Source organism: Psammomys obesus, unplaced genomic scaffold (assembly GCF_907164565.1).
Source record: "Psammomys obesus unplaced genomic scaffold, mPsaObe1.curated_primary_1811, whole genome shotgun sequence".
NCBI classification, from domain to species: domain Eukaryota; kingdom Metazoa; phylum Chordata; class Mammalia; order Rodentia; family Muridae; genus Psammomys; species Psammomys obesus.
Window position 1 is genome coordinate 48,034,945 of NW_026585504.1, and position 14,021 is coordinate 48,048,965.

The window sequence follows — 14,021 nt, forward strand, 5'->3', positions numbered from 1 at the left end:
TTCTTCCTTAACCTTTTATTTCTTATTTACTTAATTCCTCTGTGGTCAGAAAAATATTCTGTGGGATTTGACATCTTTGAAACTTTGGGAGAGTTTACTTTGTAGCCCAGCAATAATCAGCTTTGGTGAATGTTCCATGCACAATGGACAGCATTGTTTTTACATTGCTGGGGACAGAAAACTTTATAAGATGGTAAACTGCTTTCTTCAAGTTTTAGGTCATTATTGACCATTAAACAGTTTTCCACCAGTTTCTGAGAGAAGTGGGTTAAAATCATTAAGCCCTAAAATAGAGTGATATGTCCTCCTGCTTCAGTCATTTTTTGCTTTACCGTATTTTGAAGCTGTTACATGCAAGTCAAGTTGACCATTTTATCATCATTCAACTTTCCCCTTTATAAGCTCCATGTTCTTTTTTCTGGTTACCTGCTGCAGCCATTGCAGTAGGACCGTTACTTCATTAGGTCTAATGCATAGTAGTGTTCTTAAGTTTCAGTTTGAGACAGGCACTCACTATGTGGCCCTGGTTGGCCTGGAACTCACAGTGTAGAGAAGGTTGGCCTTGAACTCAGAGCTCCACCTGCCTCCCTAGTCCTGGCCACTGACCTTATCACTTCTGGGATAGCCCGGAATCTTTAATGCAGTGACTCCTGTCACATTTCACCCCAACTTCATGTGTAATTTCTTTTGGGCAGGGATATTTTAAGTCGTGTAGGACTGTCAAGTTCATCCCCTTTAGGTTCATCTTCCTTTTGCTTAAGTTACTTCACAAGCGTTTCACTTCTATAGTTTGGTTTTATTTAGAAGATTTTGTGGTTTGTTTTGGTTTACATTTTTCTTAATTCTCTTCATTTTTTTTTTAATTTCTCCATGTGGAGATCAAGCCTTGGTCCTTGCACACGCTGTACAAGTGGTTCACCATTGCGCAGTGCACCAGTCCTTGCCTCCACTTTAACCTTTCTAAAGAAATCCTTCCTTTGCTGTGTGCTAAGTCACTGCTAGACTTCTTGCTGACTTTGTGTTAGGATTTTAGCTGGTTTAACATATGGGAACTTTCTTGTATCTGACTTGTTCATTGCACTTGTGAAATAGTTTGCTCTCTTTTCTCTTCTCTTTCTTCTCTATGATCCTCATTTCTACTCCTTTGCTTCACAGTGTCTTTTAAGTTGCACTTCAACCTGCATATTCTTCTTTGGCCTTCCTGCTTGTGTGTACTCTCTCTAACATTATATAATTTGCTATAATGGATCAGAAGTATTTCTTTCTCAACCTACAGGTCTTGACCCTTAGTGGGTTGCTAATAGCACAGATATTTACATTATGATTACATTACAATTTGTAATAGTAGCAAAAATGACAGTTATGAAGTAGCAATGAAAACTTTTATAATTGGGGGTCATCACAACATGATGAACTGTGTTAAAGGGCCACAGCATTAGGAAGGTTGAAAACCACTGTTCTATGTAGCAATTCTGATATTGGGCTCCTCTGTAAGTTGGTTTAAGATCTTTGCCTTTCCTAATATTTTGTTCACTGTTTTTGGTATAAACAATAACTCCTTACTGATTGATCTTCACTACAAGATCTGAACTCAGATGAAGGCATGAATGATATGGTTTTGTTTCTTAGTAGACAGTAAGTAGAGTAAGGAGTATATCACATTAATCCATTTGGGAAGCTTTGGCGTTCACAGGTAGATTGAAATGACTCAAAGTTCGCATTTCATGAGCAATTTCCCTTAGGCTTCAGTGTCGGTGGAACTTGCTGGGTGATAAGCCATGTCACTACTGGAGACTGCTGAGGATCTCAGGGATTATTTTATTCAAATGCTGGCAAGTTGGAGGGTTTTCTGGATGCCATGGAGAGGATACGATGTGTTACTTATTACAGTAGTGATAGCCAGTTCCCTGAGTGAAAAGTCTCAGGGGGTAAGGCAAAGCAGGGCATGTGCCTTCATAGTAGGAACTTGAGCATAGGGAAGTCAGGTCTGTAACTACAGGTAGAGCCTGCCTGGCCTTTGTCCCAGAGGAGACTTTGTTACACTGGGCAGAAAATGAATCCTCTCTTCCTTCCAGAGAACAATACTAAATCTTCTAAGACTGTGCCTGTTTTAGAAGCATCCATGAAGTAGACTAGAAACAAGGTAGTTGTCTCTGTCTGTATGAGCTCCAAAAACTTGAGATCTGTGAAGAATTTTCTCCCAACAACAAATACAGAAAATCCCAATTAGCTTTTTTTGCTTTTGAATATAAAGAGATAGTTTGAAATAGAAGATGGCAAACAAATAGAAAATAATACTGAAGAAAACAGGTACTAAAGGAGAAAATTGAAAACAATTCTATTAAAATCCTCAAGGAGAGTAATGAATTTTTTTTTTGCAGTCCTAGAACAAGAACATTAGGAAAAAAGATCAGAGAACACAAAAGAGCTTCTGGAGCAAACGTAATTGCTAAAAGAATAAAAAGGCAAAAGATAACCTTCAGAAATATTTCAGAAAACGCAACATTGAGAGAAGTAAAATTATGAAAAACAGGTTCTGTGAGAGGCTGCTACTTTTCCTCCTTTTAAGAGATTTGTTTTTATTTTGTGTGTGTGGGTATTGTTTTGCTTGCATGCTTGTCCATACACTGTTAAGTTTGCAAAGCCAGGATTGGTGGCTGAGGTGCATTCTTAACATACCAAAGCCAACTTGGCTTCCAGGTTCTCTCAGCATCCCTCAGTCCCTACCTGTTACAGGGTAGGGATGGTGTACCTTGTCCCCTACCCTGAACCCTTCAGGCCAAGAGGCTGGGCTTCAGTTCCCTATATAATCCAACCATTTTGATTATCCACCCTTTTTGTACCTTTGCCCTCCTGGCTGCTGCACCTGGTTCCTCTTTCTTTCCTCTTCTTCCACACCCTTAACCCCAAATGGCCCATCTCAGCCTGGTCATGTCCACTCTAGACTCTCTCAGATGTGTCTGCCTCTGGTTATGCTCTCATATATATCTATAATAAACTTTCTCCTCCACTATACCTAGCAGCAGTCAAGTCCTTTCCTTTTTATTTCTTTGTTTAAGTCATGTACTATGTGTGTGAAAAGTCTGCTAAGGCCAGAGGAGGGTGTCAGGCCCTCTGGAATTGGAGTTAATAGATATTTGTGAACCTCCATGAAGGTGCTGGGAATTGAATCTGGGTCCCCTGGGAAAAGTTATTAGCCTCTGCGTCTCCGGTTCCATGTACTGACTTCCTATAAAGCTTACTAACTGGACAGAACTCCTAGCAACAACATTCAAGAAACACAAACCAAACAACAAAACCCCTCAAACCAGCCTATTGGTGCTGCAACATTACTTTCAGAACACAAATATGAAAGAGAAGACCTGAATTTTCAGGGTAGACAACTTAGTCATTTACAAAGAAAAAACCCAGATCGAAACAAACAAGGATCTTAGATCTCCAGGATGATTAGAGGCAGGCTCACAACCTTGTTTATCTCCTCTTCAGATGTATGTACACATTAACCTGAGCTCGTGTCTGAGGCCACTGAACACCATTTCTGGTCTTTCCCTGCCACCTGCCTGGCCCATGGAAAGCCATCCTGTCTTCAGAGAACTCACCTTTACGCATAACCTCCTTTTAGAAGGTTCTCTCCTACATCCCATTCTAGTATAGCTAACCTAGGGACGGTTATAGACCCAGGGAAGGTAGTAGACCTTGCTTTGTTTGAATTGTTTTCACAAGCCTTAGAACTTGGAGGCAGAGTGACTATGCTATTTATTTTCTATTTCTGTTTCCACTTCACTCACCTGAATATTCTCATTACACTTTTTTATTAAGAGCTCAGATGTCTCCTCCTCCTATATTCATTTCAGTATCTCATTGTTTTTATCCAGTTTAGATTCTATGGCCATCCCTTTATACATTTCTCTACAGTACTTTGTTTTTTTTTTTTTTTTTTTTTTTTTTTTTGGGGGGGGGGGGGTGGGGATTCGAGATAGGGTTTCTCTGTGTAGCCTTGGCTGTCCTGGACTCACTTTGTAGACCAGGCTGTCCTCAAATTCAGAGGTCTGCCTGCCTCTGCCTCCCCGAGTGCTGGGATTACAGGTGTGCCACCATGCCTGGCTTCTACAGTACTTTTGATATTTTATTCTGCACATGGAAAACCAGCTCTGGTTATGCCTTACTTCTGAATCTCTTGGGAACAGTTGATTTTGCCAAGGGTGTGTGTGTGTGTGGGGGAGGGTAAACAATTGTGCAAAGGAGCTTCTATTTAAAATTTACAATTCTTATTTTCAAGTGGGCTCAGAAAACTAGTTGGCAGGCCTACAGTTCTTCCACAATTCTTGAAGCTGACTATTTTAAAATTACTTCTTAAACTCCCAGTATTTCTTATAGGCCAGACAAGCTAATTGTTTGCTTCACATTTCACTGACAAAATAGAAGGGATTATGTGGAAACCCCCTAATCTTCCCACCACTCACCTGCAAGTGTCTGCCCTCTTAGCATTCTCCACTATCACAATACTTCAGTGCCTCCATCTGTGTGCTGGATCTCACTGCTTTTTCAAGGGTTTCATCTTCATAGTTACTGACCCTGGTTGCTGCTATACTCTCATCAGCCTTGGGGGCCCACAGTCCCAATACTCTGGCTCCTGTATAGGCCAAGATTTCTTGAAAGACTGTTAGCTTAGCAATGACTCTCCTTCTACATGCATAACACACTTTTATTCCTAGCAGTTCCTGTAAACTACTGATATCATCAGTGACTCTCCCCAAGCTTCAGTCATCATGGATGCAGCTGAGCCCTTTCTTTGCTTATGTGATGCCATAGTCCTGGCTTTCCCTCCTGTCTCATTATCCCCTTCTGCTTTTACCAACAACTCTCAGACATCATAGGTTTGACAAATAAAACAGAGTTACAATTGAATTCAAGCTCCTTGCTTCTTCAGTACTGGTCTTACCCATCATTCATTCAGCCATTCCTACAAACCCTTCTGGGTACCCCAACTCTACCATGCTGGTCTTCATGTCCTCCCAGCTCTTTATGTCACCTTATAGCCCTCACACTTAGGGTTCTACTCTTTTCCTGTTTCAGATAGCCAAATATTGTTGAAGATTTATTAATTCTAGAAGACATTTCTAACCTGGCTAGCTCCCAAAAAATTGAGACAGAGACCTATTGATTTATTTAAAGCTTTAGCACAATAACTGGGCAGATATGATTTGCACTGATTTTCTAAGCTAGTTTGTTACTTCCCAGACACACTCCCCAAGTTACTTGCCAATATTTGTCCTATCTGGACTGGATGTGCTCCATTGGGCCACACCCTCTGTCTCCCATCTTCTTCCTTTTTATTTTTTTCTTCATGTTCCCTACCTAAGACCCCAAGCCTGGGAACCGAAGCCCCATTTACCTCTCTTCTACCCAGTTACAGGCTGTCCAGTCTTTATTAACCAATCAAAGATAATTAGGGAACAAAGTTGACACAATATTGTTCAGCATACATGAGAATGCACTTATCTGGACTGCAACCAAATCTTGGGGCTTAGAATTTAGCATCTGAATACATATAGCACTACACCAACAGCCAAAGTCTATTTTTGCTAGTTTCAGGCAAAATGTCAACTTAAAGAAGCCAAAGAAAGCAACCATTCTCATAACAGTTCTTCCTAAGCCCTCCTGTCCACCTGTTCTTCCTTGACCAACACAGGCTCAGTGAGGGTAGGTGGGCTCTTTAGGCATGCAGAGACTGTGTTAGACTTGTTATTACTGCAACAAATATGTGATAGACGCAACTGAAAATCTTACTTAGGTCAAGAACTTCTATAAAGAGATAGATACTCCTACTATTCAACTGTTTCCTGTGTTTTGAAAGAAATTAAAATCAATGAATATCACTTGTAAAGAGTTCATACTTTTCTTCCCCCCAATCATGTTAAGTCTTAATGATAGATAAAACAGTTAAAAGAATCTTACTTGAGATATACTTCATGGCTTGCCAGATCTTTCCCTCTAAAAAACCATATCATTTACATATATGGATCCATTAATAAAAAATTAATACATTAGTCCACTCTCTCTACTCATGAATTTTATAACTACAGGCTGAAATTTTTTCATAAAAGCTGTCTACTTCAAGCAAGCAGCTACATTTTCTGTACTTGTAGTAACCCTTAAATAATTATTATCTTTAAAAGTATAGTCCCTGGTAAGTCGACCACACTCCAGTGGAAGGCTGCACATACAAAATTGTATGGCAGCACAAACTGGACTTGATAGTTTTATTGAAACCAAACCAAACCACCCAAATAAACAAAAATGTATCACTACCACCACCAACCAACCAAACAAAACCCCCCACGAAGTTGGAGAATGGGGAAAGGAGAATGGATCTAAGAGGACTTTGGGGATACATATGATCAAAACACATTGTATGAAATTTTCAAATAACTAATAAAATATTAAAAGAGAAATATTTCTTTCCCCCAAACAACATAAAGATGACTTAAAGATATGGAAGGATAACATTAGGCTATATATACTATGTCATATAGGCACACAGGCATCTGCAGATTTTTGTCATCTGTACTGATTCCTGAAACAATCTCTAGACACTTGAGGGCTCTGTGTCTAGTCATCTGGTAACCAACAGACATGTATTCCATACTTGAAGCAGAGTATAAGCATTTTCTTTAGAATTATGTCTGAAAAGCATTAGTTTTATAACACCACAATCCTTTTTAGTAAAAGTAAACTAGAATAGGGAATGTACAGAGATTAGATTTCTAAAATAATAGTGTATTTTCATGAATAAATGATTTCTTATTTTTGTATAGATACAATGTTTCAAAATGAAGACAAAAATACATAATCAAAACAAGTATGCAAAACATTTTATTTATAACAGATCAACATTTTGACATGAAAGGTAGCCACTTTCAATTTCTCAGGAATGCCTAGAATCCAACAGTTCAGAAAAACTACTCAATAATTTCACTATATGTAAAAGCAATAGATGACTTTGCCTAATACAAATTATTTTTATAAGCTTTGACTGTGTGGGAAAGGAAGTGAATGAAATCCAAGTGAATTAAAGCCAATTCATACAACAAACAAGAATCATCTAAATGCACCAACTGTGTAAGGCCTCACATTAACCCCTTAAAGCAGTCACCTCTTTCCTAAATGCAGTTCTCTTCCTACCTCTCTGTGTTACTGTACAGACACTGTCCAGTTCCGCTGGGAGTGTCTATCAATATAAGACTATGAAAAACACACCAATGGGCAATAGCTGCTGAGTTTAAGGGACCAGGTGGTGATGAACCAAAAACTTAACCAACAGCACTTTCAGTTTAGAAGGAAAAAAGGAACCCCCAAATGTCCTCAAGTTTTAGTACTTCTCAGACAGGATAAAAAGGTAAACTGAAAAATTTAAATAATCAGAAAACATCCTAAAATGTGTTACAGAAAGTAGGTGTTAAATTTCAGAATTAAATTATATTTTCTTGTGTATTTCAACTTGGGGACAAACAATTATTAGCTTTTCTCAGTACATTTATTTTTGAACATTTAAATCTAGTACAAATGTTGTGAAATTCATCCTGGCTACTCCTTGCCATTCTCAAGTGCTGATTTTCCTCAGGTAATTCCATCATATGCGTCTAAGTTTAGGAGGAGGCTAAACAGCACTTAAAGGATTTTCAAGAAAATGTGAAATGTAGTAAGTCTCATCATTATCTACTTACTGTAGGGTCTGCCATTCAAATTCACTGCAGCAGCCTCAAATACTGTGTGAATAGAATGCATATATTTCCTACCGAACACACAAACTGAAGTCCAAAAGGCACAGAGTAATGCTGGTGGCTCTTTCTAGTCAGTTAAGAAATAATAAAAAGTCTGCATTATCTTTCATAATTTAAATACTTAAGTAATCTCCACTTTTATTACTTTATAACAATGACTTCAAATTTACATTATTTTAAGTACCATTGTAATAGCTTAGAATATAATACAGATTTGTGAATATCCCATCCAAAAATAAAAATTAAAAAAAACAAAACAAAACCAAAAAACCCCTCTTCACTATACATATGTATATATATATATATATTATATATAAAAGTTATTCTCAAAAATAAGAACATAGAATAGGGACTTGGTACAGATCATTAAATCAAGTTTCTATTACCACAGTTATAATTCCCAAACTAACAGATACACAGCAATAATGGAAAGCAGTGCAAATATCTTTGGAGGTTAGGGTGAAATTATAACACAAGAACATAAACTCAGGAAATAAAAAGGTAAGCGCTTCAAGTACAAGGAACCAGTCTGCTTGAGGGCCATCTTAGTGTTCATCAGGCTTCCTTCTCACTTCTACTTCTTTCTCTGAAACACATTGGCCAGCATGGCACCTGATGTTGTCAACTGGCCCATTTTGTTCAAAAACTTGGTCTTTGTGTCTTCACTCACTAAACTTGCAGCAATTGACATTGAGCTAGAAAAGAAAATTTAAAATGAACATAAAACAACTAAAATTTAAGACACAGCACATGTGTGGAGGTCAAAGGACAACTTGTGGTTCTCTCCTTCCACCACGTGGGTCATCGGGCATAATGTTAGATGCCTTAAACTCCTGAGCCGTCTTGGGGGCTCTCCAGTTTTAATTTGTTAGTGACATATCATCGCACAAAGAAAAGGAAGATTTGTGATGAGGATCGAATCTAGACTCTTCTTTCTTTCTAGCTGTGAGGAAGTTGCCTATCTATATATAATGCGGCCATGCTTTAGAAAACTGTTGGGATTACACAAGTGTAAACTGCTTACTATAGTGTGAGGTACATTTCTACAAATGTCAGTAGTGTAATGGTTATTCTTTTCCTTGTACATTTTCTTCCTCAGAAACCATCCCCTTTTCCTACCCAGACAGATCTCTCACTGGCCTAGGCCTTAGTAATTTGGTAAGGCTGGCTGGACGTAAAGCCTAAGGTATCCCCCTCTCTCTGCCTCTTTGGAGCTAGAATTATAAGAAAGTACTACCATGTCTAAAACAAAACAAAAACCAAACCAAACCAACCAACCAAAAACAAACAAACAAAAACAAACAAACAAACAAACAAACAAACAACAAAACCCCAAACCCCCAAAACCCAGGGTTCTGCAGACTGAACTCAGGTCGCTATCATGCTAGCAAAGAAGGCATGTTTAGTGACTATCACTACATTCAATTCTTTTTTTTTTTAACTTTTAAAAAATTTATCTATTTTTTTTATTAATTACAGTTTATTCACTTTAAATCCCAGCTGTAGCCCCCGCCCTTATCCCCTCCTAAAGCCACCCTCCCTTCCTCATCTCCTCCCATGCCCCTCCCCAAGTCCACTGATAGGAGAGATCTTCCTTCCCTTTCCTCTGACCCTAGCCTTATCAGGTCTCATCAGGACTGGCTGCATTGTCTTCCTCTGTGGCCTGGTAAGGCTGCTCCTCCTTCAGCAGGAGGTGATCAAAGAGCAGACCACTGAGTTCAAGTCAGAGACAGCCCCTGTTCCCATTACTAGGGAACCCAGTTGGATACTGAGCTGCCATGGGCTACATAGCCACCAATAACATAAAGTACCTTGGTGTGACTCTAACCAAGCAAGTAAATTGAAAAAACTTCAAGTCTCTGAAGAAAGAAATTGAAGATCTCAGAAGATGGAAAGATCTCCCATGCTCATGGATCAGTAGGATTAACATAGTGAAAATGGCCATCCTGCCAAAAGCAATCTACAGATTCAATGCAATTCCCACCAAATACCAACACAATTCTTCATAGAACTTGAAACAATTCTCAATTTCATATAGAAAAACAAAACAAAACAAAACCCCCAGAATTGCTAAAACAATTCTGTACAAATCTGGAGGTCTCTCCATCCCTGATATCAAACTGTACTACAGCTCCACAGTAATAAAAACTGCATGGTACTGGCATAGAAACAGATCAATGGTGGATCAATGGAATGGGATAGAAGGCCCAGAAATAAACCCACATACCTATGGATACTTGATTTTTGACAAAGAAGCCAAAACCGTACATTCAATTCTTAAAGCATGTCTGTAACATACATATTAGCTATTTTCCAAATGAATAAATTGAATCACAGTGAAGTTTGCACTGTGATGATAACAATCCTATTCCTTTTTGGGGATGTGTGTTCTGAGCAACTATTTACATTAGTTTCAAATAACAGATATCAAATTAATTTCTTCTTTTAATTTTTCAGCAGTCAAGTGTACAGGGAGTCAACACAATCTGAATGACTACTGACGATTGCTTATTTATCACATTGCTTAACAGGAAGAGTACCCTGAGCAGTTACATTTTTTCAGTGCCCCAACAAATGTCCTGCAAAAGACAGGAAACCCAGCTTACTGCCTTGTGGTTTTGATCAAGATGCTTTAGATCTTACTTTAGAGTCAGTTTCCTTGTCTATAGCACACAGCTTGCAGTTTCTACTGTAAAGTGTCCTGAGTATTAAATAAGGAAGCATGTGTAAACAAATCAAAGGCAATGTGTAGCAAGCTGTAAGTGCTCAACTTGTGTAATTTAGAATTAATGTTTTACATGGACATGGTGGTGCACACCGGTAAGAGCCACAGATAAAGCAGAGGAATGGGAATGGGTGGGAAAGCTCTCTTTTCATCATAGGAGGTTACAAAAACTTCCCAATACTTTACAGAGGTAAGAGACTTGCATTTGTACTGGCTTCAGGGAGGAGCATGAGCAGTGTGTGTGTGTGCCTATTTGTATATGTAAATACTCAAGACTGACTGGATGAAACATTTCTAGTAGTTAGCCTTAAAGGAAATGCATTTGAATTTTATTTATGATTAGTTGCTTAAAACCTTAATTATGTTCAAAATTATTCTTAAACACCTGCATTCCATTCTAACTTGAATCAAAAATTCATTGAATCTTTGAATTCCATTTCACTTGGCTAGAACACCCCCAACTCCTGTCACAAATTTATAGGTACTATTTATTTGACTGGTAAGGCTCAATCTAGTTGCACAAGTCCAGAAACATCTCTGGAAGCCTTTGATCGTAAAGATTCCTAGGCTGGGGACTGGAGAGATGACTCAGCAAGAAAGACACCTGCCCTCAAGCCTGACAAGTCAAGCTTAATCCTCAGGACCCAAATGGTAGAAAGCATACTCACTTGTGTAACTCCTGCAAGTTGTCTTCAGATTGTCACATGTGTGCCATTGCACACATGTGTTTAGTGCCTCTCACTAAACACACACACATGCACCCCCCCCCCCCCCACCTACCGCAAGGCTGCATTAGAATATTGAGAAGGAAAGTACAAAGTACGGGGTAGAGATCTGAATCTTAAAAATCACCATTTCTCATTTTTGGTTCTCACAATTTGGTTCAACCCTTGAAAAAAAAAAAAGCTGACTTGAATTGTGGTTTTAGGATAGGGTCTTACTATGTAACACTGGCTGTCCTGAAACTCATTATGCATACCAGGGTGGCCTTGGACTCAGAGATCTGCTTGTTTCTGCCTTCTGAGTGTTGGGATTAAAAGCGATACCACCACATCTGGCTTGAATAATTTTGTCTTCCAAATAAGTGGTTACAAAAATAACAAAAAGTAACACATTGTACCCATGTACAGCATGAGACAGAGAAAATGAGGTTAATAAAAAAGCCTTAAAAAAGAATAAACGTCTTACCCTTGAGGCTCTTGGACAGTCTTGTTCTCTACTTTTTGTTCACATTCTTTTATCATGGAACTTAAAATAACCTGATTAGAAAAGTAATTTTAGTGAAGTATAATTAACATTATCAAATACTATAAAGCACCATCTAAGACACTCTAAACACCTGAAGAGGATGAGCTGTTAGGGAACCTGTGAAGAGGCTGGGCCAAGGCTCTGACATGCAAGTAGACCTATATGCCAACATGCAAGTCAAGAGTAGGCACAGAATGCTGGGGAGAAATAGGGCTGGAAGACAGAAATAAGTGATAGTCAGGGAAAGGGGTGAACAGAACTGAAGTAAATATTCCACAGACATTTCCATGTTAAACTCTCCTTGTATCCCCTACTTTTAGAGAATTACAGAGGCTCAAAGATGATGAAGAACCTGCTCAAGTATTACAACTAGTAAGCACACTCACAAAATAACTGTGAGATAGACTTAAATAGTGTTAAGTATGGCTGTCAAGATCTAGCCTCACCTAGAGAGAAACAGTGTGTATACAGAGATGCTAAATCCCATGGATCTGGCACTGCTCGTCACAGGCACTTACCTCATGTTCTGGAGACAGATGTTCCATGTCAGTTCGTAAACATCTGAGGCCAGGTAAAAAATGATTTACCATTAAATCCTCTGAAATGACTGAGGAAAGGTGGTTAAAGAAAAAAAAAAAAAAAACCCAAACTGAGACAACGGAGAAGAGATCACATAGAAAGAAGGCTTTTAGATAGGCACAGCGAACATACAGGAGTCAGGCTTCCTTCAGAGAGGGCATCTTTGTGGGGAAAATTGATACCAACACTTATCTAGGTATATTCTTAAACATCCATTTATATTGGAGTTATCTGTCACGCTATCATTCTATAACTTAATTAAATACTATATAACTAAAATGACTATGAACACTCAATTATGTAATCTAACATTAAATTAAGTAAATTCTAAATATGAAAGGTAAGAAAACATTTCTAGTGGGGTAGGAAAAGGCTCACTTGGTAAAGTGCTTCTGCACAAGCATAGGGACCTGAGCTTGCACCTAAAATGTGGTACAATGGTGTGTCTGCAATCCTAGCACCAGGGACGCAGAGCCAGGAGGAAACCTGTGAGAGGGACTGTCTTCAAAAATAGGCTGGACAGTTCCTGAGGAACAGTACCTGAGTTGACCTCCGGCTTTCACATGAGGACATGCACTTGCACATACCAAAATATTTTCATGATTGCTAAGTTAAAAGCTAGGTAAAATACTGACAAAGGTAAGTTGCTTATAACATTACTATTTAATTGTTATGTATAATACAATTGCAAAAGATTGGGAGTATGGAAAAATTTAGAAAAAAGATCTTTATTCATGAATAGAAATGTTTTTGGATTCACTTTAAAGACCCACCATGCATTAAGGATGTGGTTTATCTGAGGAAGATGCTCACCTAAAACCAGCAGATCCTTATGTAAGTGACAGCACAGCCAATGACATCACACTTCTAAACTTTAGGTTAAAATAACCTGACATGGCGTACACACTTTTCCTAGTTTCTTTCTTTGTGTATGGATTTTTTTTTTTTTTTTTGCCTGCATGTATCTGTGTACCAGTTGTGTGGCTGGTATCTACAGAAGCCAAAAAGGGAAATCAGATCCCCTAGAACTTGAGTCACAAATGCTTGTGAGCCACTGTGTGGGTACTGGGACTTGAACACAGATCGTCTGCAAGAGGAGTCAGTGGTCTAAACCAGCTCTCTCTCTCCAGTCACATGGGTTTTTTGTTTTGACACCTGCTAAAATGACTTTCTGTTGGTCCAGAATGAATCAGACAACAGGGCTTTTGCTATGCATTCAGTTTAGGTCCTGGCCATCTTTGAGTTTTAGTTGATTATTTCCACATTCAAACCAATAGGAAAGCAGCTCTGTGTAAGACTATACCATATTCAAGTGAAAAAAGAAAATGAGTTCCTTTATGAAACTGACTTAATTTTTAAAATTACAACGAACTTTATTAAGAAAAAAGAAATGTAACATATTACCACTTCCTTGAAAATGGTTACAATGCTCATTAACAAAGCTCCTAAAATGAATGCATAACTTATACATTCAATAGGTATTAAAAATATATATGGGACCTGTGAGATGGCTCACTAAGTAAAAGCAGTCAGCATGAGGTGATCTGAGTTCCATCTCTGACAGGACACGAAGGTGGGAGAGAACCAATTCTGGAAAGTTGTCCTCTGACCTGACCTCCACATGGTAGTGTGCTGTGTCACACACACACACACACACACACACACACACACACACACACACACAC

At 38.6% G+C, this 14,021-nt stretch overlaps 1 protein-coding gene across 5 annotated transcripts in view; it reads right to left on the reverse strand.

Moving 5' to 3' along the window:
* Nucleotides 1-6,865: 6,865 nt before the first annotated feature.
* Relch (RAB11 binding and LisH domain, coiled-coil and HEAT repeat containing) overlaps nucleotides 6,866-14,021 on the reverse strand; it is an 86,146-nt gene continuing 78,990 nt past the window's right edge. For all 5 annotated transcript variants that reach the window (XM_055601303.1, XM_055601313.1, XM_055601296.1 and 2 more), the window contains 3 exons: nucleotides 12,276-12,364; nucleotides 11,698-11,768; nucleotides 6,866-8,479 (listed from right to left, as the gene is read on the reverse strand). In XM_055601303.1, the coding sequence (XP_055457278.1) occupies nucleotides 8,359-8,479; nucleotides 11,698-11,768; nucleotides 12,276-12,364 (281 nt within the window). In that variant the 3' untranslated portion in view covers nucleotides 6,866-8,358. The remainder of the gene's footprint in view (nucleotides 8,480-11,697; nucleotides 11,769-12,275; nucleotides 12,365-14,021) is intronic.